Source organism: Equus caballus, chromosome 16, assembly GCF_041296265.1.
Source record: "Equus caballus isolate H_3958 breed thoroughbred chromosome 16, TB-T2T, whole genome shotgun sequence".
NCBI lineage: Eukaryota > Metazoa > Chordata > Mammalia > Perissodactyla > Equidae > Equus > Equus caballus.
The window spans coordinates 76,091,164-76,117,067 of NC_091699.1; the positions used below are offsets into that span (position 1 = coordinate 76,091,164).

General features: G+C 43.1%; 1 protein-coding gene across 5 annotated transcripts in view; it reads right to left on the minus strand.

The window, feature by feature from the left end:
• Positions 1-5,323: 5,323 nt before the first annotated feature.
• Positions 5,324-25,904, minus strand: part of PLCL2 (phospholipase C like 2) — a 177,973-nt gene continuing 157,392 nt past the window's right edge. For 4 of the 5 annotated variants that reach the window (XR_011427355.1, XR_011427353.1, XM_070239064.1 and 1 more), the window contains 2 exons: positions 22,884-22,993; positions 5,324-6,184 (listed from right to left, as the gene is read on the minus strand). Coding sequence is in view for 2 of the 5 variants with exons in the window: in XM_070239064.1 (XP_070095165.1) it covers positions 6,005-6,184; positions 22,884-22,993 (290 nt within the window). In the remaining 3 variants the exon portion in view is untranslated. The remainder of the gene's footprint in view (positions 6,185-22,883; positions 22,994-25,904) is intronic. The other variant, XR_011427354.1, reaches the window with a different exon arrangement.

Sequence of the window (25,904 nt, forward strand, 5' to 3'; positions counted from 1 at the left end):
TATTGAAATGTGGCTGGTGTGACTGAGGAACCCCAATTTTTACTTTATTAAATTTTTATTAATTAAAATTTAAGTTTATAGCCACTTGTAGCTGGTGGCTATCACATTATATAGTACATATATAGCTGTTTCTATCGTTCATAGAAAGTTCTGCTGGACAGCACTGGTCTTGAGTTTGGAAGACAACTATCAGAAGATTCAAAACCAGAAATGATTAAGCATGCTAAGTTCTTGGTCGTGAGGCTGGGGGAAAGGGGAGGAGGGCCTTACTTCTCATATCATACCTCCTCTTGCCTTGGATATTTATCTATATCCTATTTTCTTGTATGTCCAGAATGCTCACCTCAACCTGTCATCTCAATGGCCATAACACTTCATTCCCAAAGAATTTTTATGATTTTTGGCTTAGAGTAAAAAATATTTTTAGAGGAGAAATATTTGTTCTTATGAATTCTAATAGTCATATTGAAACATATGTTGTTAAGTTGTTAATCTCTATTTTCTACTTAACATCTGTGGCTTTGAGAAAACATAAAATTACTCTTTTTCATAGAATGGAATGGGTATTCATCACCTTCCAGGCCACAGAGCTTTACTTCTTGAATACTCAGTTCTTGGATTTCTGCGATCCTTAAAGAGAGTCACACCTCTTCTTGGCAGTAAGTCAGAACTTCTCAGAGAGTGGCGAAGGGCATTTGTTGGTGGCATCTGAGCATCTCACGTAAGGAGGAGCTGCCGCACCGTCTCCCACTGGGAGCAGGAGACGGGCAGTGAGTGGCACATGCACTTTTTAATTGACATTCTTTAGTATCTTACCTTTTTGGTAACAACGAGCATGTATTTCTTTTGGTTAAGTAAAACCCATTCAAGGTGGATTAAAAACAATAAAACCAAATGTTTGGCACTAAGGTTTAGGAAAACACACCAAAATCCTTGACGAGGTGTACAGAAGCCTTCACAATGGGCTCCACACCCTCTCCCTTCATTCTCTGCATTCTGCTCTCACTGTCCTTCTTTGAGGTCCTCAGGTATGCCACCCTCCCTCCCACCACTGGCTTTTGCAACATGCTAGGTTCTCTGACTAAATTGCCTGCATCGCTTCACTCTCCCCTGCCCATTTTTGCCTTTGGGTCTTAGCTCAAATACTAGTTTCTCAGGGAAACTTCTGTGGAAGCTTGTAGTTTCCAAAGACAGTCTTAGCAATATCTCCTATCCCATCTCCTCTTCTGCAATGTGACCTTGCTACTCCCCCACCAAGAGGAGGAGTTGATTTCCCCATCCCCCTGAATCTGGACAGACTTTGCGTCTTGCTGGGATAATAGAATGCAGCAAAAGCGACGTTATGGGACTCCAAGGATAAGCTCAAGAAGCCTCAAGCAGACTTGCAGCTTCCATATGGGGCTTCTGGAATGCTCACACTTGGGATGACCCCTCTTGGAACCCAGTGCCCTGCTATAAGAAGTCCAAGCCACATGGAGAGACCAGGTGCAGACGCTCTGGTCAACAGCCCAACTGAGCCCGCTGCCAACAGCAATGTGACTGAGCCATCTTACATGTCCAGCCCAGCCAGATGACCGCAGCAGCCTCAGCCGACATCTGCCAGTAACTGCACAATAGACCCCAAGCAAGAACGATGAAGTGAGCCCAACCGACCCATAGAACCACGAGAGATAACAGATAACCGTTTCAAGTTCTGGGGGTTGTATTTCAGAGCAGTAGATGCTTAGTCCATCTTCCCAGGAGGGTGAGGCCCCCATTACACTCTCACAGCCCCACCTTTCAAGAACTAATGGTAGTAATACAATAAGTCCCCTGTAAGCCAGGCTCTGGTCCTAGTGCCTTACAAACACCATCTTATCCAGTCTTCACAAGAATCCTGTGAGGGGAAGCACCTTCACTTTTTTAATCCTCCTTAAGTTCCAGAGGCAAGGTAGGTTAAGAACACCTCCCGTCTTCCCATGGTTTGTACCCATGCCTGTATCGTTGTAATTGTGTGGATTAACATCTCCCCCTTTCCCCCAACTAGGCTGTGAGCTCCATGGGGGTTGGGACCATGTCTGTTTTTGTTTGTGGTAAATCCCGGAGCCTAAAATGTGCTCAATAAAATTAGAGTGAGTAAATCTCAGTGGCTTCTAGGGAGCTCACATTCAGCATGAAAGAATAAAATGCCAATTACCTCATTATTCTTTACGCCACGTAGTTTAGAGATGAAACGTGTATTTGGAATTCAGAAGAGTATCTAGATACAGAGTTTGGGCACACAGGCTTTGGAGGAAAGATCTGGGTTCAAATCCTGGCTTGAGTGCTCTGTGACCTTGGCTAAAGTCATCATTTCTTCACCTGTAATAGTGGATAAATATCTTGCTGGCTGTTGACAGGATGAAATGACATATGCAAAGTACCTTGAACAGAGTCCTCAGCATGCATCCCCGACAAAGAGTTCCACAGTCAAGCATAACGAGTAGAAAATTCTTCCAACTTATGGCAAATGTCTGCTCACATCAAACATTAGCTCAGACACGAGCACCCACTGAAAATCGTGGAGAGACATGTCCAGCTTGGGCATTCTCACTCACTGGGTGCAGCAGAGCTACGCTGTGACCGCACTAAAATTTGCATTTATCAATTTTTTTAACCCTTGATTAAAGATTCAACAAAGTCAAAAGATTCCATATGCTAAATGAGGCCACATGATGAAGACCACAAGCTGGAGGAGTTCCCCCTTCCACTGCTTGACAAGCCCTACTCCATGCAGGTGGATAGCATCCTCCCCAGCGTGTGGGACACCCAGCCTGAGAGGAACCCTACCCCCAGCCCTGGCTCCAGGGCCACCGCCTCCCCAAGATGGAGGAGATAGGCATTGCGGGTTTAGAGGCGTGCCTCCCCTCTTCAGAAGCCATAGCTGCTAAAAGCATAGACCAACACCTGCAACGGCTTAAGTAGCTGAGAGGATCGATATAACAAGCAGGTGCAAAGAGGAGGCAGAAGGTCCTTAGTGTGTCAGAGATGCCTGGGGTCTACTCCGTGGACAGGACAACACTTGTCAGGACATTAACACGAGTGCTGGAAAGCTGACACACTGACCAGCTGTCTGCCATAGTCACTGTGCACTTTTCTCCAGCTTTTGATTGTCCTCCGCTGAGCTTTAGCAGCCGTTAGCATATACTTCATATACAGACATGTCCCCTAATTAGAAGTGATGCACAGTGTGACTAACAGACACGTTAATCAAGTTAGCAAGGCATTTTTTATATTTACAATGAGTACGTTAACTGGATGCTGCCCCCATTTGAGGAATGTAGGCGACGGCAGGAAGCCAGCATGTTGCCCTCACTGTCACCACGCCCTATGAACCCAGGAGCAGCTCTCTCACTTTGATGTGGTAGCAGGGGTTATAACGAGGCCTTCACAGGTTCGATCCAGGGTGGGCCAGTTAGTCCTTTGCAAGAGAAAACTGTTCACAAAGGTCATAAATCATAATCCTGGCCCCAGCCTGTTTGATAAATGTTTTCCGTTTCCATTTGAATGTGGAAAAGCGAAGAGAATAGCTCAACCAGCCGCGAAGGTGTGCTGTGCTGATCTGGGTCCTCACCTTAATCGAAGGAAGGGGCGCCCACTGAAGGGTGATTTTTTAGCAAGGAAATGTGGAGCGAACCCTGGGCTGGGCCAGTGCCAACACTACCCCTGACAGACTTTGTGACATCGGACAACGCATGTTATTGTTCGTGTCTGCAACTTCTGCCTCTAGAAAAGAAGGTGTCAGACAGAATGATGTCACAGACTCCTCCAGTTCTAACGTCGCCGATGCCAACCCACTGTGAACAACAACAAATTACATGCACCTTGCTCTCATCATTCAAGTCACATATTAGATGACGCCTGCCATTATTATAAATGTAGCAATTTTTTCAATTTCATTATATTCTAAAAGTTATTTTTCATGATTTCTGGATTCTCACTTTAAACTGAATATGGCTATTTACTTGCCAGCTAAGTTCAAAGAACGCTAACAGTAATCTAAATTACACATCACTTTATTTCTCGTTCTACAAATCTACTTTTAATTCTTTGCTATTTTCTATTCTTTTTCTTTTCCACGTAGAGTTCATTTCAGAGCTAAGAGCCTAAGCTACGGGCTGGCTGTTCGGGGCTGTGTGTTAGGGAACCGTACTGTGTTCAAGTAAGAGATGGGTTTCATCTTCTAACTGGAATCACACCCAGCAAACAGCCAGGGGAGATGCATACCTTAACTCAAGCACACTATCAGAATGCAAACGACAAGAAATGAACAAAGGAATTGTTTTTTAAGAGGATATTTAGGAGTCTGACCAGAGATAACTATATCAACTATGAGCACTCTTTAACTGTAAGGAAATAATTAATGAGATACCAAGTTGAAGATTAAATGCTGTCAAGTCAATTCCGACTCCCAGCACCCTGTGTCCCGCAGAGTGAACCCTGCCCGGGCTTATTTCGCCATCCTCTTATTTATTGGCCCTATATCAGACATATGCTCCGCTGCGATTCACAGGGTTTTATGGCCAATGTTTTCAGAAGTGGGTGGCCAAGTCCTTCTTCCTGGTCTATCTTAGTCTGGAAGCTCCACTGAAACCTGTCCACCATCGGTGAGCCTACTGGTATTTGAAATACCAGTGGCACAGCTTTCCACATCACAGCAATTCGAAGCTGCCATAGTATGACGACCAACAGATGGGTGATGTGGTTCCCTAACTGGGAGAAGAACCCCGGCCACGGCAGTGAGAGCTGGACTACCAGGGCAGGCTAAGTTGAAGATTACGCATATTTATCTGGCTCACATACCTGGATCAATGGGAAGAAAATGGACAAATCAAAAAGAGGTTGTTGAAGATTTAGACAGCTTTCACTCTTCCAAAATTTGAAAGTGATTTTGGTTTGGGAGAAGCAGTAATTAGGCTGCAGTGTCCGGTATCTTTTCAAAAATACCATGAGGTTACGCTGATTTGGAAAATGAAAGCCTGGATTAAAAATGCAGCTGGCAATAGAAAGCTACATCTGCTTCAGCCCCTCCAGCTGCCTCTGACTCAGCGTGTGCCCTGTCTGAAGGCGCACCGCCACAGGGCGAGCCGAGAAGCAGAAAGGCGTGTCTGGGTTCGCGTTACCATCAGCTGCCATTATGTAAAGGTGTGGACACTTACCAAAAGCAAAACTGTAAAGCTGGACAAGCAACTTAATTTTGACTAAGCTGTTCAACAAATAATTGGCTATTCTTAAGGGTAGAATATTTTGAAGTAGAAATTTTAAGTTAAACTTTCATTAAATGCATGTACTGCTATTGGAGAAATATCATAAAACATCTTTTTAATGTGAACACTACTTCATACAATGAAAAATTATTTACAATGTGTTGCTTCCAGATTGGCTGCTTTTACATCGTGTGTAGACCCAGTGTATGTCCTCGGCTGGGCGCTTCAGTCCAATTGCACGTTCCTCTTGTATGCGATGGCTCTCCAAGGTCCCTGGGGATTCAGGGAGTCTGTCCACGCACATTCTCCTTAGAAATTATGGCTCAGCAGGCATGCCACCAAAATCATCTATAACCCAGAGACTCTGGCAATCACACATTAAGTAAAATGCGTAGATTAGGTTTTTCTCCAATAAATACTAATTTGACAATACAATCCATTTCCATCTTAACAAGTTGTTTTCAGCCAGGAAAACGTTTGTTTTTCAATGGAACTAGAGTGAATAGTCTCTTGTTCACGCTGGAACTGAGTTATGATGTCTTTGTATACAAATATAGCATATTTTGGCCAGGAATATAATTTCTTGTTAAAGAGTTTATTTGCCTTCACACGTAGGATTGCTACATACATTCACAGTTTTAATAGACTGTAATTAGCTATTCCAGTTGTGCTTTAAAATCCCAAATATTATTTTCAATAGTGAGTGCAAAGCAAATGTCCCATTTGACTACAATTGGTCCTAGAGTTATAAACTCCATAATGATTTCTAGAAAGTTCCCTCATTCTCCAGTTTCGTCGTTTGCTTTTTCGGGGATGACTTCCAGGCTCCGGCGTGGCTTCTGACCGTCGGCATTTTCTGTGCCTGGTTTATTCAGCCCGCATGAAACAGCAGCAAAGTGGATTTGTTTCAAGTTCTCCAAAGTCTCGTTCTTAGCATATTTCAAAAGATCCGCTTGTCCCTGTAACAAAACATGCAATTAAACAGTGTTAGATTCGACATGACTTATTGTGACAGTTTGACAATATAGGTCTTCCACTGAAATGGAAATATTTTGATGCTGCAAGAGGGCATATGTATTTCTTATTGGCACTGCATCCAAATAGGTCAATTTTAATAAAAACCGTGTTTGGCTTCCCAGTTTTCAACCCCATACTGCAAGAGTGTGTTGCCTTTTCAGTTCTTTCCATTTATAAATCTGAATAGAGTTCTGCGTGTGTGGACCATTCCTGTCAATCCTGTTTAAAATTACACCTTTCGCTAATTGTTTGCCCAATCTTGTTTTTTTCTTTTAAGATTTGCTTTTTTTTAAACTTTTTATTCTGAAATAAGTATAAATTCACAGAAGGATGCGACTATAGTGCAGAGAGGTCTCGTGTGCCCTTTCCCAAATGTTCCCCAGCAGTTATATCTTACACAACTCTAGTACAATATCCGAACCAGGAAACCGATGGTGGGACTGTGTGTGTACAGCTCTGTCACTTCACCCCATGTGGAGATTCCTGTAACCACCACTGCAATCCTCACAAAGGGCTAGTCTACCATCACAAAGATCTCTGGTACTGACTCCAAAGTCACACACATCCCTTACCCCTCCACCACCATGAGCCCCTGACAACCCCGATTTGTTCTCTGTCTCTAATGAAGCAAGGTTTGGCATCACAGGCACACAGCAGGTCCTCACTGAGCACCTGCTAAAAGAAGGAATAAAGGAAAGGATTCTCTACTCTGGATGAACTCTCTTAGCCAAATTCTAATTTCTTTTATGGGGTGTGACCATCAACTTGACATGTATGCAACCTAACACGTATAAAGCGTCAGACAACAGTGGGACGGACTGCAGCACAGTCATCGGGAGTCTGGAATTTGAGCTGATGATGGGCCAATGCAGAGTGTGTCAACCTCATCATTCTTGACACTTTGTCCAGAGAACTCTTTTGGTGGGGGGTGGGCAGTCTGTCTTGTGCATCTTAGGGTATATAGGAGTATCCCTGGCCTTTACCCACTAGATACCAGTACCACCCTGAGTTGTAACAACCAAAGTCTGCAGACATTGCCAAACATGCCCTGGGGGTGAAACCGGCCCTGCTTGAGAAGCACGGGGCTAACAGATCAGCCAACGATTTCAAGCTTACTGGGTAGATGAGGTGCCGTGCCGCTTCACTGTCACAAATTCCAACATCCCTACTTTGCTTTTTGTTCTATTTTTCCTTCCAATAATTAACCTGCTTTCTACTGATGGATCGGTCTACTTAGACTTCTTCTGGCTACTTAAGACCTTTCTTTCTTTCTTATTCTCCTATTATTTTTTTTCCTTCCCTCAGGCTCTCAATTTACTCTCTTATTCTCTTTAAGTCTCCTTCATGGTTTGGCTTTTCCTTGCCATATTTACATTCTTTTTTTTATTTTTTGAAGTGCCTCCCAATGTGCATCCCCTTTAAGTACACCTGCACAACAAAAGCTTGGGGCCAGCTGCAGAGGCTAACGGGCAGGGACTTACCTCAGCAGGCGACTGGACTATAATCCAAGCCCAGCAGCTGCTGAGACCAAATTGTAATGCAATTTTAAGCCACCACGAGGCCTGAATCCACAGAATGGTCTGCAGCTTACCACTTACCGCTTATGATTTTCCTTCTGTACAGAGACCTTGAATTAGTAAGTATAAATAGATATCCCACTGCTTAGTTTAACTGCAGGAGTTTCATTTTTATTCATTCTTACTAGTCACTGAACTCATATATTGAAATTTTACAAGTTGTGAGGTCTTTGTATATAAATACAGCATATTGTGCCAGGAATATAATTTCTTGTTAAAGAGTTTATTTGCCCTCGCATGTAAAATGACTACATACATTCATGGTTAATACACTGTAACTAGATATTCCATGTGAGCTTTAAAATTCCAAATAGTATTTTTTTAATTAATCAAATTTATTTTTTAGAGCAGTTTTAGGTTCACAGCAAAAGTGTGCAAAAAAATACAGCAAGTTCCCCATAACCTGTTCTCACACAGGCACAAGCTCCTCCACTGTTGACATCCTGACCCGTGGTGGTACATTTGTTACAACTGATGAACTTACACGGACACATCATTATCACCCAAAGTCCACAGTTCACATTAGGGTTTACTCTTGGTTTAGTACATTCTATGGGTTTGGACAAATGTATAGTGACAAGCATCCACCATTATAGTATCATATAGAATAGTTACACTGCCCTAAAAATCCTCTGTGCTCCACCATTTCCTCCTTTCCTTCCTTCTAATCTCTGACAACTACTGATCTTTTTATTGACTCCATAGTTTCGCCCTTTCCAGAATGTCATATCACTGGAATTATACAGTATGCGGCCTTTTCAGATTGGCTTCTTTCATTAGCATTTAAGGTTTCTCCACGTCTTCTATGACTTGATAGCTTATTTCCTTTTAGCACTGAATAATCATTGTGTGGATGCACCACAGTTCATTTATCCATCACCTACTGAAGGACGTCTTGGTTACTTCCAAGTTTGGGCAATTGTGAATAAAGCTGCTATAAACACCCATATGCAGGATTTTGTGTGGACGTGAGTTTTCGATTCATTTAGTAGATTCAGTTCAGTTCATTTGGTAGGAGCACGATTGGCATATCATATGATTTAAGAGCATGTTTAGTTTTGTAAGAAACTGCTAAACTGTCTTCTGAAGTGACTACCATTTTGCATTCCCACCAGCAATGAATGAGAGTTCCTATTGTTCCACATTCTCAGTGTCGACAGTGTTCCAGGTTTTGGACGTTTCAACAGGTGCGTACTGGTATCTACTTGTTGTTGTAATTTGCACTTCTCTAATGACATTTGATGTTGAACGTCTTTTCATGTTTACTTGAAATCTGCATAACTTCTTTGGTGAAATGTCTGCTCAGATCTTTTGTCCCTTTTCTTGGGGTGGGGGGGGGGGTGAGGAAGGGTGGCCCTGAGCTAACATCTTCCTCTACTTTGTATCTGGGACACTGTCACAGCTTGGCCTGATGCGTGGTGTGTAGGTCCACGCCCAGGATCTGAACTTGCGAACCCCGGGCTGAAGAAGGAGAGCACATGAACTTAACCACTACACCTCTGGGCTGGCCCCTCTTTAATCAGGTTGTTCATGTTCTTATTGTTGAGTTTTAAGAGTTCTTTGTATATTTGAGATAACAGCCCATTATCAGATGTGCCTTTTGCAGAAATTTCCTCTCAGTGTGTGGCTTGTCTTCTTATTCTCTTGCTTTGTCCTTTGCAGAGCAAAAGTTTTTAATTGTATTGAAGTCCAACTTATGAATTCTTTCTTTCATGAATCATGTGCCTTTGGTGCTGTATCTAAAAAGTCACTGCCATACCCAAGGTCATCTAGGTTTTCTCCTATGTCATCTTCTAGGAGTTCCATGGTTTTGCATTTTACATTTAGGTCTATGATCTGTTTTTTGTTTGTTTTTTCGTTTTTAAAGATTGGCACCCAAGCTAACAACTGTGGCCAATCTTTTTTTTTTTTCTTTCTGATTTTTCTCCGCAAATCCCCTCAGTACATAGTTGTATATTTTAGTTGTAGCATGTGGGACACTGCCTCGGCATGGCCTAATGAACAGTGCCATGTCTGCACCCAGGATCTGAACCAGCCTAACCCTGGGCGCCAAAGTGGAGCACGTGAACTTAACCAGTGGGCCACGGGGCTGGCCCCTATGATCTGTTTTGAGTTAATTTTTACGAAGGGTGGAGGTTCTGTGTCTAGATTCATTTTTTTGCATGTAGAGGTCCAGTTGTTCCAGCTCAGTTTGTTGAAAAAGCTCCATTGTATTTGCTCCATTGTATTGGTTTTGCTCCTTTGTCGAAGATCAGTTGACCTGTGGATGTATTTCTGGGCTCTCGATTCTGTTCCGTTGATCTATTTACCTGTTCTTTCCTCAATACCACACTGTCTTGATTGCTGTAGCTTTACAGTAAATCTTGAAGGCAGGTGGTGTCAGTTCTCTGACTTTGCTCTCCTTCAATCTTGCGGTGGCTGTTCCGGGTCTTTTGCATCTCCCTCGGAGCTTTAGAATCAGTTTGTCAATATGACTTGCTGGGATTTTGATTGGGGTTTCATCAAATCTACATATCAAATTGGAAAGAAATGATATTTTGAAAATATTGAGTTTTCCTATTCATGAACATGAAATATTCCCCCATTTATTTAGTTCTTTGGCATCTTTCCTCACAGTTTCATAGTTTTCCTCATATAGATCTTGTACACATTTTGTTGGATTCATATCTAAGTACTTCATTTTTGGGAGTGCTAACATAAATGGTATTGTGTTGTTAATTTCAAATTCCACTTGTTCATTGCTGGTGTATAGGAAAGCAATTGACTTTTGTATATTAACCTTGTATCCTGCAAACTGGCTATGATTGCATATTAGCTCTGGGAGTTTTTTGCTAATTCTTTTGGAATTTCTATATAGTTGATCATGTCCATCTGTGAACAAAGACAGTTTTATTTCTTTCTTCCCATCTGTAAACTTTTTATTTCCTTTTCCTCTCCTATTGCATTAGCGAGGACTTCCAGTACAGTTTGAAAAGCGTGTTGACAGGAGACATCCTTGCCTTCTTCCAGATCCTAGCAGGAAAGCTTTGAGTTTTTCACCACAAGTCTGATGTTAGCTGTAGTTTTCTGTAGATGTTCTCTATCAAGTTGAAGAAGTTCTTCTCTATTCCTAGTTTGCTGAGAGTTTTCATCATGAATGGTTGTTGGATTTTGTCAAGTGCTTTTTCTACGTCCACTGAGATGACAGATAACAGAGTTCTTTACCTGATTGAATCTCACGTTTCCCAAGTCAGACAAGTCATATGGCATCTTGCACAGACCAGGCCTTCAGCCATCATGCAGGTGACACACAAAGAACCAAACTTTGGGGAGCGGCCACACTTTGTCCACGTCACTTTAATTTTGTTTTATGTATTTAAAACTACATGTCTGCCACGTCTTGGAGTTCTGGCATTTAGCGTGAGTGAAGAACAATTCTGAAAGGGGTGATGGTGTTGGCTGTAGCAGTGTTCACATCTCATTGCTTCAAAAGACTTCAAAAGAGCAAAGGCTATTTAAGATGCTGCCGCCCACTGACACAGGGTGTCTGGTTTTGAAGACTCCCACGAAATGGGCTTTGCAACGTTCAGTTGAGAAACTCAAACCCTATTTGGTTTCACATATTTTGTTTTGAATTTCATAACTTAGCCTATTTGATTTTTATCTTGAAAGATTTATAACAATCTTAGGTCAAAATATTTAAGGTTCTTACTTAGACTCAGAAAATAATCTTTAAAAGATGTCGCTCCGGGCCGGGCTGGATGCCAGTGGCTCTTGCTGAGAGTCTGGCAGGATGTACTCCTCTGGCTCTGCCTGCGGCTTACCTGGGATTGGATCAGAGGCTGGAGCAGCTGGGAACGGAGTGATGGCAGGGCCAAATGCAGAGCCAGAACCCCAGCCACACTCAACACTTGGCTAATCACTGAACTTTCTGTCTGACCACAAAAGACATCCTAGTTTTTAATATATTAAAAATATTTCAAGGCACACCTGTTAGTGCTACATAGTTTTTGAAACCAAAATTAGCAGTCACAATTCACTGCTTTTATTTAGACCTACAGCTAAAACAATAGGGATTCTATACTTTAGTTAATCTTTTCAAAGCTTTCTCATCAAAGTGAAAAACAGAGAAAAACAGAGTTGCCTTACTTCTGAGGTGAGTGACCCAGTGTGGCCACAAAGACTGCCCCGACCTTTGCCACCAACCTGTGCAGTGGCTGCATGGCTGAGAGCCAGAGAGCAAATACAGCCACCTGCTGTTCCCTGGGGGCCAGCAGACACTTTTCTTCCAAGTTACATGCAGTGGGAAGGAGAAGAAAGAGGAGGATACTCACACCATTTTGAGATTCTGAAGGAGGCACAGAAGTAGTCAAATACTTTTTGTTTTAGTGCAAACAGGAATGTAAATTACCTGTTTGTGGTTTGACGTCAGCATGTCTGGGGCCCATACTGACTTTTGGGTTTTTCTGGGGCCAAAGATCCCAACTCGAAAAGGTTCACTTGGAGGGGTGTGGACTAGGCTGCCTCCTTCCTGGCTTCCTTATCTACTCGGGACAATAGAGAGGAACACAGCAGACTTTAGGCACCTTTCTGATACCTTCTGCTCCCCCAGGAGATGAGACTGACTCTGGGATACAGGAAAGGTAGCAGATGCCTGGAGAGCACCCAGGCCCAGCAGGAAGATAAACTGTTGCCCTGAGTGAGCCTAACACCAACCCACAAGCATGTGTCCTCATCTTTCCTGTCACCTGCAAGTCTCCAAGAGGCCTCAGGTACCCTCAGTGTCACTCTGAGATGACGGCACTGGGTCTAGGGTTCCTCTGCTATCTGAGCGTTTTCTGCAATGAAAACCAGAGACTTGAACCTGTAAAACCCTAACATAATCTCATGACTACGAAACAAAAGCCAAGTAGACAGGAAGTTAGTTTCTTCACTGGTTATTTATCAGGCATATTAATAGTATGTGGTCATAAACATGGTACCTTTAAGTAAATATTTTGTGGTTAGTCACTGTTTTGGGTGATGCGAGACTCATATAGAAACTAAATATATTTCAACCTAATATTCCGTAAGTACTCAGAATCACAGGCCAAATGCACAAACCTCCTTTAAGACTGCTATGGAAACTACTTAATATGTCCTATTTCTTACAATCACAATTCAAATTGGCACAGAAGGACTGCAAATGTAATTATAGTCCTAAATTTGAAAACACAGAGCCTACAATATGTCCAAAATTAGATGTGTAAGAAGGTGAACCAGCAAAGACTTCTGGGAACAGTGGTCACCATTTACTGAGTGACTAGTATGTGTCGTGCTGCATTAAGCCCTTTACAAAGATGGTCTCTTGAGAGTCTCTCAAGTTTGTGAGAAAGGTGAGATTACTATCCCCATTTTATAGACGAGGAAACTGAGTCTAGAGGACTAAGGGCCTCTCCCGAGGCAGAGGCTGCACAGGAAATTAGCCTTAATCCCCACGGCTTGCTTTCTGTGTGTGGGTTTTGTTTTCTTCTTGGATCAACTAAACCATAGGGCCCACACTATAGAGAGTGGAGCCCCACATGTTACATGAAACACTTTAAAGCAAAGTGCCCTCAGCATATTACCAATGTGCGTTCACAGGTTTGAAGGGAGTGGAGTGTGAGGTGCAAACATGCTCGTCTCCTGGCAGCAGGAGGACTGCTCCCCTCTCCTCCGCCTCCCCCGCAGTGGGTTCAGGGGCGCTGACCAGGTGGCTTCTGGGGTCTGTGAGAGTGGGAAGAGCACTGTGAACACGGCTCCTAACCCTTGATTCTTCTCTTAATCCAAAGAGACATCTCAGTTGTACCATGTGGTGTCTTTGTTAGGCAAGGACGGTGGACTGACCTGAGGACTACCCTCGAGTCTTGATCCCCCCAACTTTTTGCCTCTATTTTGGCTATTGCATCACATTTACAGTTATTCTCCAATTTAACAATGGTTTTACTTAAAGGTTTGTACAAAAGTTAATAATTTAAAAATTTAAACATAAGATTCAATTTAATTTAAATTCAGAACGAATGTCTTTCATCTCAGAAATAATTTTATGCTTCATTCAACAAAGATGGAGAGGGTGGGGGACTCCTGGGCAGCCCCATGGAGGAGCTGGTTTCTGAGCTGGGCCTTGACCAGAAGATCAGGGACGGATGTCAGCCGGCCCAGGGGCTGTGGAGGACGCCGCCTTCCACACATGACGCCACGGCGCCAACAGATGACACCTTAGGGTCCTCACCACGGGTTAGTAGTGTAGTTTCTACATCACAAACACTTCTAAGTTCTGACTGTGACTACATCTTCCTCCGTTACAGACCTGGCCGTGAGAAGGGCTAAATTTCACCCTGGGGGTGAGAGCCGGCCCCTGCAGTGGGAGAGAGGGCTCACCAGAGGTGCGGTGAGGGTTTTAGGAGCAGCCATCAGCATCCCCAGCCTGGAAGTGAGCCAGACCTAAGCACAGATGGTAGGAGGTCAAGAGAGGGAGAGGGAGCAGGGCCTGAGGGGAGGAGAGTGTGGCCCCACTGCACGGAGAGGAAGTGGAGAGCTGGGGGCTGCTGAGAGACAGGCAGGCCAAGATCACGATTTGAAAGCTCCTGAAAACAGTACATGCATCAGCACTTCCTTCATATTACTGATCTTTTAAGCACGCCTTTTGCATAACTATATGTTAGCTGAGTAATCACAAATTCCACGTTAGTGGGACCCAAATGTCTGAAGTTTTACTGTGTTTTAAATGGATCAGAAAGCACAGCCAGCCTAATGACAAACACTATTGCAGTTTGATTTTCTGAGCCATTCTGAGTTTTCACACACAAAACGGAGAAATGGCTTTCAGTCAATTACAGCTTTTCAGGAAAACAGGCAAAATAATACATTCATCTATAATAAATAAAATAACTAAAGGATATTAGCATCAACAAAGAAACTGAGCTACACATAGACTACTATAGCAATTCTTGGAAGGAAACAAATGCTAGCCTTCAGGTCTTCCAGACAAGCACTTCACCTCAGGCGAAAACAAAGAAAATCAAGATTAATATCTTACGAGGTGCAAAAACTATCTGGCTTAATTATTTACTTTTGGCAGAAGTCTTATGTTCCTAAAGAGAACAAATCTCTAATTCCTTTCAGGTTTTAGCTTTTAGCCTTATTTCTGAGGGAGGAGTGGCACAGAAGGGGAGAGCTGGTTGGGCAGCAATTCATCTGGAAAACATCTTGGGTTGTAATAAGCTTCATTTAAGTCTATGATATGACACAGGTGCTATAAAATCCAACATAATTTTGGTCTATTAACAGGAAGATAAATTCAAGTCTATGAGCAAAGTCAGACCAACAGGTCTCACTCTGCGTCTGAAGTGTGGGATAATTCTGGTCATTCCATCTTATGAAGGACACTGTCAAACTAGAGCCTTCAGAAGAGCGAGGGACCAGATGGGGAGGTGGCCAGGAGCCATCTCATCCTAGAGTCTGCAGAAGGGGCTGAGTGAGCCTGATCTGAATCGGGGATGTCTGGGAGAAGATACAATGGTGCCCAAGCATAGGAACGGCTGTTGACAGAGATGGAACAGAACGATTCTGCGCTGCTTTGAGGGCATTACTGTAACCAGAGGGTAGAAGTGAAGGTACAGAGAGGTCAAACAATATGTGTTGTACGACAGAACATAACACAACTGCATGACAATGGAGTGGGCTGGCAACCCAGCAGAAGCAGCAGGAAGTTGGACTTGATGACTTTGCTGACTTGTGAAGCCAAGCCTCACAATGCCCCACATCCCTCTGGGGGAAACTGCTTCATTCACAGATTCTGCCACTGTGGTAGATTATCTGCAAAGATGGCCACCAACAATTCCTTCATCCCTGTCCAGACACGCTGCCCCATCCATTAAGAGGTGGGGTCCATTTTCCCTTCCCTGGAATCTGGACTGGCCTTGATTTGCTTTGATCAACTAAACTTGGAGGAAGTGACGCTGTGCTAATTCTAGCTCTAGGCCTTAAGAAACCTGGCAGCTTCTGCTTTTGCTTTCTTAGGATCCAGCAGCCATATAAAGAAGCTTGGACTGGACTACTGAATGATGATGCACTATGTTGGGGGAGGGAGGGAGGAAGAGAAAGGAGAGAGAGGGGGGAGAGAGAGAGAAAGAGAGAGAGAGAAGAGAGAGTCCCAGCCATTCCAGCCGCCCCAGATGAGATGCTAGTCATGTGAGTGAAGCCTTCTTGGATGTTACAGGCCAAGCTGAGCTCCCAGCTGAACTGAGCCTTAGGAATGATCCTAGTCAACACCACATGGAGTGGAAAACCATCTGGCCAAGCCCAGCTAGCCCACAGTATTATAAGAAATAAGAAGTCATTGTTTCAAGCCACTAGTTTTGGCGCAGTTTCTTATACAGCACTAGATAACTGAAACAGCCAGTTAAGCTGGCAATATTTTGTGCTGTGTGACAGTACCTTCCTGGACACAGTGGACTGAAGCAGGGAGAGAATCCAACCCAAGGAGACTCAACACAAGAGAAGGCTTATAACGTCACGATCGCTGGTCTGAGCTAACAGGAACGGCTGAGCCAATCAGATTTCCCCTCTTTGGAATTTGAACTAGGAAATACGAATAGATTGAGCACTGGTGATAAAACCTTTAAGATACAGCCAGGGTCAGACCAAGGTAAGACCAGGTTAAAAAGCAGCAGAAACTATGGGTGAGCGGGAGGAGCCACTGGCAGAGGGTGAAGAATGGAGCCAATGACCACGGGCCCACAGAGAGAAGAGCTACCTGGGGTGCTGCTGGGCTCCTGCCGGCTTCCCAATCTGTGAGACTGGATTGCAGTTCCTAGTCTCTGAGTTCCCCAAGACCCCTGCCCCCCGACAATCCCTGTGTAAGCTGGCATCTCTCGCCCCCCAGCCTGTCAGCTAGCCTGAGTTCGTGTTCCGTATAACCAAAACAGACCAATTAAAACAGGACTCTGCTACTATGAAATTCTACCATTTTAGGAATGGTAATAAAGAGAAACAGTGAAAATTATCAGCAGCACAGTGAATATTTTAGCAAATGGAAAACAAAGGGAGAGTAACTTCTTGATTAAGCTGGTGGGTTGAAAATGCGTTACAGAATGTCCTTCCCACATTCCTGACGAAATGAGCAAAAAGAGTAAAATTGGCAAAAACAAAAACAAAAACCCACAAACAGCAGCCAAACAAAGAAAAGAGTACAACATAATTTAACAAACTTCTAAAACACACAGAATTCATACTAGCAATTCATACAAATCCTGAAAATGCTAAGAGCCAACCCAACTGAAGAGATGCAAACTAAGTGAGCGCCTTTCTCTCTTTCCCTGTTTGATGGAGCAGAGAGGTTATGGGAGAGAGTGTGGGAAGAGAGAGGTAACACAGGAAAGGTAGGAATGGGGCTGACACACAACTAGAAAACCAGACACAATATGTAAAACAATGACCTTCAGACAGGGCAAGACAGATCCCTGAGAGAAGGGAGGCACCACGAGGTCCAACTCACTGCCTGGAGAGACTGCAGGCTGCAGTGCAGGGCGGTGGAACCCAAGCAGAGCCCAAGGGCCCCACCGAGCTGAGGAGACAAGAGTTTGGAGTTGAGGGAGGCCAGGGTGGCTAGAATGTGAGGGGTGGAGTGGTGGGGCAGGGAGCTCTGAAACAGCTATTGTAAATGTGTTAGGTATGTTCAAGAAGGGAAAGGATATGATGAGCACAAAGAGGAGAAGAGTGGGAAATTGGAAATAAAAAATACACTGCATAGGATTAATGGTAGATTAGATGCTGTGGAAGATATAGCAACATTGCTTGAAGACACAACAATGGAAAGTATGAAAAATTTTAAAAATGACATAGAAAAAGGACCTAAAAACAAAGGAGTAGTGCATCTGTGACTTGTGGAATAATATCCAGCAGTATGTATGTATAATTGGAGTTGCAGAAGGGGAGGAGAGAAAGGGTAAGACAGAGAATTGCTTAACAGAAATAATGGCAGAAAATTTTGCAAATTTGATGAAAACTATAAACCTACATATCCAAGAATTTCAACAAATGGTAAGCAGAAGAAACATGAAGAAAACTACACCAAGGCCCATCGTAATTTTTTTAAAAAGCCAAACAAAAAGAAAAAACAAAAAAACTCCAAAACAAAAAGATACTCAACCTCTATACACTTACTACACTTGCTAAACGGACAATAGCAAATGTTGACAAGGTTGTGGAATAACTGGAACTCTTATAATGCCACTGGGGGCGGGGGGATGTGAAATAGTTTGTAAAGCAGTTCAGCAATTTCTTATCAAGGCTGACACTCTTACCCTATGACCCAGCAATTCCACTCATAGGTATTTACCCAAGAAAAAGACACACGTATGTTCACACAAAGACTCACATGTATGTGATGGTTCACTGCAGTGTTACTCATAATTTCTAAAAACTGGAAACAATCCAAATGTCCATCAACTGGTGAATGTACCAACAAAGTGTGGTACATCCATGAAATAGAGTACTATTCATCACAAAAAGGAATGGATCACTGAAACACATCGACCAGATGAATCTCAAAAGCAGTATGGTAAAGGAAAGAGGCCAGGCACAAAGACCATGTACTATACATACAGTCCATTTATATGACATTCTGGAACACGTGAAACTGCAGAGATAGAAACCACCTCAGTGGTCGGCAAGGTGGGGGAGTTCACTACAAAGGGGCACGAGGGAACTTCTGGGGTGAGGGAAATGCTCTATCAGCATTGTGGAGGGGTTGCATGACTGTATACATTTGTCAAATTTCATTGAATTGTGCAGTTAAAACTGGTGAATTTTATTTTATGTAAATTATACCTCAATAAAGTTGACCAAAAGAAAAGAGAGAATGATGCTGTCTAATGGGAATGAGGTCTTGAGGGTTGGCTTCTGAATTAAAGCAGCAATCAGAAGCCTGCGGGAAAGGGTTACACTCTCTCCCCAGTTACGCAACAGAAACCCTAGAATAGGTCATTGACAGATGCTGAGAAAGCTGGGTCCAAGTATCCAAACAAAGGCTCCTACAACCCCAGTGGATATTTCTCTTCTCTCTGCCATTCCCTCAGCCTACAGAAAAGTGTGGGTGACTTCTTGGACTGGTAGTAACAGTGAACCAATTTAAATATTGAACTTATACCAAGCAATATGGGAATTATAGTCTTGGGACCAAATGGGACTATTTAAGACAATGGAAAAAATAACAATATGCCTAACTCCCCATCCAGCAATATTAGAGAGTGCTAACATTCTCAACTTTCATAGCATAAGGGCAACCAACAAAGCTTCTAATTGAAATGTGTAGCTTTAAAAACAAAACCCAACAAAATGACTCCTACTAACATTTTCCATAATCTCTTTTCTTAACCTCAGAGAGATTTTATAGGAAATACTGCTTACAGTAAAAATTGTTCAGCAATTTAAATGAATTGCTAAATAGCTTCTTTATGGTTTACTTTTCTTCTGTTAAGTAAAGTGAAATTGAGTACTTTTTAAAAAATTAAAAAGAACAATTATAGTAGGATTCTATCTATTGACATACGTTATTTCATATCTGAGACACTAAAGCTTGTGAGATGTACCACTATTTTATATACAACTAAGAGAGAAAAATCACTGCCAATTTAACCAGGATACTATGCAAAGATGCCATTAATTATAAGATAGATACCAATTTCAAAAATACGAAAAAACGGAATGACTCAGAATCAATAAAATGTACCTCCATCCATCCATCCATCCATCCATCCATCCATCCATCCATATGCATATAGAAGGTTTCTGGAATAAGGTCACCTACATTTATTAACAGTAATTTCTCAGAGGGAGGATCCAAGGTCATTTACAAACTTTTATCTTTTCTACATTAAAAAAGTTCTTTATAATGAAGATGCATTTACAAAAACAAATGAATGGTTTTTATTCACAGAAAAAAAAAGACTGGAAGCAAATATGCCAAGATGTTAGCAGTGAATCATTCTGGGTGTGGTGATCACGGATGACATTTCTTCTTTGTTCAGTTCTGCATTTTACAGCAAGTCTTAAAAATTGAAAAACCAAACAAAGCAAGAAAAGACTCAGAAAAACTGGATGCACATCCTTAGATTAAAGGAGTTTATGGCAGGGTCCCTCCTCTGGGGATGGCCAGTCATCCCTGGTTTGCTTGGGACTGTCCCAGTTCTCACACTGAAAGCCCCACGTCCTGGGGTGACTGGTCACCCTGCCTCCTTTCTCGTTCACATGAGTGGGGTGATACATAAGGAATGATATCTTTGATTTGATTCCAGAGCGGTGGTACTCGATTTTTTAGGGTGCCTCAGAATCCCCTGAGGAACGAGTTAAGCAGATTCTCGTGTTCCACCCCTGGAGCAGGAGGTCTGGGGTGGGGCTCAGGAGACTGTATTTTAAGCACCTGGGGTGCTCCAGAAGCTCAGCTCCAGGGCTCCCTCGGCACGCATTCCTGTCCTCTGCCTCCTCTCTCCATACCAAGCGTCGTCTGAAACCTCCCCAAGCCTCTGTGCCCACTAGCAGGGCACCTGCTGCCTGCCCCACACCACACACAGCCTTGCCCCGCTCCAAGCTCCACAAAGAAGCAGTGGTGAGAAGACTCAAGGATCCCATGCCGTCAGGAAAAGGCTGGGGGCTCGACTCAGACCCACGCTCACGTCCAAGACTCGGGGGGCACTGATTCTTCTAAAGGAAGTTTAAACCTGTGAAATACACAGTAGTGAAAAAAGCCCTTCTTGTATACAGAAGTGGCACACACATCTCTCCAACTCTTCCCTGTTCCTCGCTCAGGTTCTACCATACTCAAACACCATCTGAGGCAAATGTTACCCTGGAAATTTTAAAAAGATCGATTATCCTGTCCTATACATTTGTTTCCATATGGACATAAGTCTGAGGTGTTAATTCTCTCTCCTGGACGTAATTCAAAAGAAAATAGGTCTCCTAAGTGTAGCTATTTGGTTCAATTACTTATTTCTAAAATCTGGTCCATCACTTTATGTCAGCTGGTTTTCATCAATACGTGCGCCAGGCTCCCATTTTCATGGCTTTTGGCCCAGTGCTTCTCAAACTTCCATGTGCATAAGAATCCCCTGGGATCTTGTAAAAAATGCAGGTTCTGATTCAGCAGGTCTGGGGTGGGGCCTGGGAGTCTGCATTTCAAACAAGCTTCCAGGTGATGTCCAGGCTGCTGGTTCCCAGACCACAATGAGTAGCAAGGAGAGCTGACAGATCAAAGTTTGGTCCCTAAGTCCATTTTTGTCTATAATAAAATAAAAGCCAAACGAACATTTGTTCCTATCACAGGGACAAAAACTATAGCACTATTCTTTCCTGAGGTTTGCAGGAAATTTGTAGCGTCCCTTCCACCTCTGGTCGGGAGGGAGTCAGCAAGTTGTAAAGCCAAATTCTTCTTTCATTGTAAATTCTTATATCTGCTGTTTAGTGAACTGCAAACAATCTGAGCTAAATACCAAGCAGGAGATCTAGAGATTACAAAAAGTACATGTGTAGGAAGGGAAGTGTTTGAAGAAGTTAAGAAAATGATTTTAATTCTAAAAATGAGTAGGGGTTTAACATGAGAAAACACAAGCTGGCTAGCTTTGGAAGGGTGACTTTTATTAAATCGAATCAGAAAACTGTTGTCAGCTGTGGGGATGGGACTCTGAACTTGAAGGGGAACAGAGAAATTAAAAGAGGCAGCTGTGATTTTGTCTTCACAGTTTTGAACTCACCCGAGGAGAAAGTCTGGAGGGTGAATACGAGAGAGCAATTTTACATTTTGCTGTCCAAGATCCGGAGTGAAATAATGTTTCTCTGTTATTATTATTCAACTTCCCAAACACCGAGATGAAGAAAAGTAAGGATCATTGAGACGCAACTCAAGACAGTTTCAAAGTACATATGTAGCACTATTTTAAAACCCAGCATAGGGGCCGGCTCTGTGGCCAAGTGGTTAAGTTCGCGCGCTCCGCTGCGGCGGCCCAGGGTTCGGATCCTGGGTGCGGACATGGCACTGCTCGTCAGGCCACGTTGAGGTGGCGTCCCACATCCCACACTAGAAGGACCTGCAACTAAGATATACAACTATGTACGGGGTGGGGGTTTGGGGAGATAAAGCAGGAAAAAAAAAAAAAACAAAGATTGGCAACAGTTGTTAGCCTAGGTGGCAATCTTTAAAGAGAAAAAAATAAAATAAAAAAAACCAAAACCCAGCATAGAGAAGAAGACAGGGAGAAAGCACAGCAAAAGGTCAACAGTGGTTGTCTCTGGAGGGTGGGACTAGGGTTACCTTTAGTTATGCTATTTTGACATTTTCCACAAGGAAAATATTACTTTTATAATAAAAGTTAATTTTTTTAAGTGGTCATGCTGAGATAGATAGATAGATGGAAAGAAAGGAGAGAAGACGGGAAGGAGGGAGGCGGCGGGGCGGTAGTGGGAGAGAGAGAGAGCGCGCACAAGCAAGCGCGAGAGCAACAGAGAAACAAAGAAACAGATAGGTACAGATGACTTTTCCCTTGAAGGAAAATTTCTTTCAAATGGGAATTCCTTTACCTATTTCTTTTGATTATGTCCCACACAATTCTTTCCTATTTTATCCTGGGATCCTATTAATCATTCTACTTTAAAGTGTTAAATGAAATCTGAGTAACTAGAATCTTTAAATTCCCAATCATTCCCCTGTAATCAATATTTTCTATTTCACTTATAGCAGCCGGCATTTATGAACTCTACAATGCTTCAAGGAGGGAATGCAAGGTCGTTTCCCATCCCACCAGAATCTACCATGTGCCAACCATCAGAGTCCCCTGTTCTCCCTCCAAGCCCCCCACCCAGCTATCCCCACCCCCTGCCACCCAGTTATCCCCCCACCCAGCTATTGTGCCTGCAGACTCTGGAGGGCAGAGTTCTCACAGATTTCTGTGACCACTCTCTAACCTCAAGAGCTGATGATGTACACTGCAGGATATGTTATCCCGACAGGAAGAAACAGGCTGAAAAAGACGGCAAAATCGCTAGCACGGGAAGCAGTTCGGCAGGATACCTTTAGGATGGTGATATTCCAGGTAAAGCTCTCCACTGCTTTCTGTAGCTTCCGCTCCTTCAGACCTTCTTTGGTGCCTATGCTGTGCAAGTGTTCATGGAATTCCATGGCTGAAAGAAACAGAAAGACAAAGCCTTTTACTTCCCCATCCAATCTGTGGTAATGAACTGGCAATATTTATTTTTCTAGGTATAGCTAAAACGATTCCAATCTCCAATGGAATTTTGTAAACATGCCTATTTAAGAATGTATTAATGGGGGAAACACTGAAAATCCACTGTCTCAACAGGCAGAAGTCATCTCAGAGGCCAGCGATGGTTCGTCATGGTTTTGAAGGGCGAACAGGGATCGTTCTCCTCGTTTGAGAGCTGAGGAATATGAGGCACAGAGAGCAACAGAGACTGAAGGCTGTGGAGAGAGCAGGAGGAAGAGCTCAGACTAGAACCCGGGTCTTTGGACTCCCAGCAGGCAGATTTCAGCTCTGCTGAGGACATGATGCTGGTAAATAGGGATGAAAAGAATGCATTTCGTGTCACAGTAAGAGTCAATCTGAGGTCAGACTCCAGGCCATTGTAAAGGCGAGAGGATGGGGAGAAAGACCATGAACTCTAAATGGCATTTGTATCCTGACTCTTTGCTATAATTTACATAATCAAATGAATATTCTCTACTGTGATTCAAAATAGTCTTTAATACGTTCCTCTGGCAGCAACACAGCAACAAAGCAGGAGTGAGATGATGGCCCTTTTACTGGTTTAATATCATTATAACTCATGGATTTCTTGCATATTCATTGTAGTCAATTATCTCGTCTCTGGCCAACGGGAACCCTTAAGCCAGGTTCCTACGTCCTTTTGAAATGACCAGATAGCCTTTGATATGTCCCTGGCTTTCCGGCACGAGATCCTCTAGACTCACCAAGTACGTTTCCCATCCCAGACATGGAACCAGGCATTTCTCCAAGGACCTCTGGATTCTGTGAGTGGGAACGACGTTTAAAGGCCAATATCCGGGTGCTAGGAGTGCTCACTATTACTGAGTTTTCACTGGACAGACCTCGGACACATGTATTTTTTTTAAAAAGGGAAGAATAAGATCTTGTTAATACTTCTAATTCAAATTTAAGTGTACAGGGTTTTTACATAATTCGAAAAAATTTTATGCTTATTTCTTATCTCTTAGGTAGAAAATCTTAATTCCTAACCATATCAACATCACTATCAATAGTAAGACTGCTGAATCCAACTTAAACTCTTTGCATTTTTTTTTTGGCCTTAGAGTATATCTCATTGAGAATATACAGTAAAAATACTGTGTTCTAAGGTCAGTGAGAAGAACTCTTTTCTCTGCTTGGTTATGTCACTAACAAAGTACAATCAGGTTCATTTGCTTCTTTCAATTTTTCATGCGGTGTGTGGGGTGAGGGGAGTGACTTCTGGATGTAATTTGTTTTATGATTATGACAAAACTTTACATGATTCCCAAGTCAAACCACATCTCAAGGTGCAGTCAGGTAAGTCTTGCTTCCTTCCTCTACCCTGATCCCTCCCTCCCCCTACAGATTTTTATCAGTTTTTAATTTATCTTTTTCTTTCTTTTTTATTGAGGAAGACTAGCCCTGAGCTAACATCTGCTGCCAATCCTCCTCTTTTTGCTGAGGAAGACTGGCCCTTAGCTAACACCCATGCCCATCTTCCTTTACTTTATATGTGGGAGGTCTGCCACAGCATGCCTTCACAAGCAGTGTGTAGGTCCCCACCTGGGATCCAGGCCGGGGAACCCTGGGCCGCCGAAGCAGAACATGTGAACTTAACTGCTGCACCACCAGGCTGGCCCCTTCTTTCTTTCCATTGTATTGTTTCCCCTTGAAAATATAAGCAAATGTATACACACATCCAGAATCCTCCTCTCCTCGCACAAAAAGTAGCACACTGTGGACACTGTTTTGTACCTTGGTTTTTATTTTTTTCCTCTTGTAACTACAACATCACTCCACGTCAGTGTGTAGAGCTCTTCCTGACTCTTTTTTTGACAGCCACACAGACTCCACTGTGTGGATGAACCAGCGTTCATTTAACCAGTCCCCAGCTGAGGGACATCGGGTTGTTTCAAATCTTTTGCTATTACAAAGAAGGTGGAACAGTTGTAACTTTTACAAGACATTTCTTGTGTTCTTCTGTACACTTCTACTGTTCAGTTGGGCATTCCAGTTTCCAACTCCACTTCTGTGCAACACCATTTCAAAGCAACTCTTTACACAGTGATTGACAGCAACTTCATTCCATCGTGTCTTTAAACAGTAAGCAAAAGCTGACACACATATGATAAATATAGCAAGCTGCCAACTTAGTCTTTTTTCTTTTCTCTGTATTTTTTTCCTCACTGAATAGAACTATGGTCCTAATTCCTGTCACACTAATAAGGCTTAAGAACCTCACTGGTTTCAAGGAAGAACAGTAATTAGTAAAATTCATTACATTGTCTAGGAAACTACTACACCGACCACTCTACTTTTCTCCAACCTCTCTTTTGCCAGTGATGGTACCTAGAACATCTCAACTTGATTAACGAACCCCTCCCCTCCAGTGCTGGTGACCTGCCTCTAACAGTGAGCTGCATCCCCTGTTTCTAGTTCTGACTTTCACTGAATGTGCTAGAGCATTAAACCACACCCACACCCACACCCACACCCACCCACACACACAGTGCCCCTGCTCATATCTGGGAAACTCTGCAGCGTGACGCGATTACTCAGACCCACTTCCTAGAAGATGGCCCAGTGAGGCCCCAGTGGTAAGACCCTGATGTGCTGCCCTTTCTGTTAGGATTTAATACTGGACTTCAACAAGATCTGATTTCAGGACATGAATCATTAACACTCAGACTGTTTATACCTCTGGCAGTCAGGAGGTGCTATAGTCTTAGAAGTATCACCAAGGCTTGGGAGATGGAATTCATGACTGGAAAATGGGAAAGAAAAGAGACACAAGAGAAGTGGTAGGGGAGCAGCTCTCTGTCAAC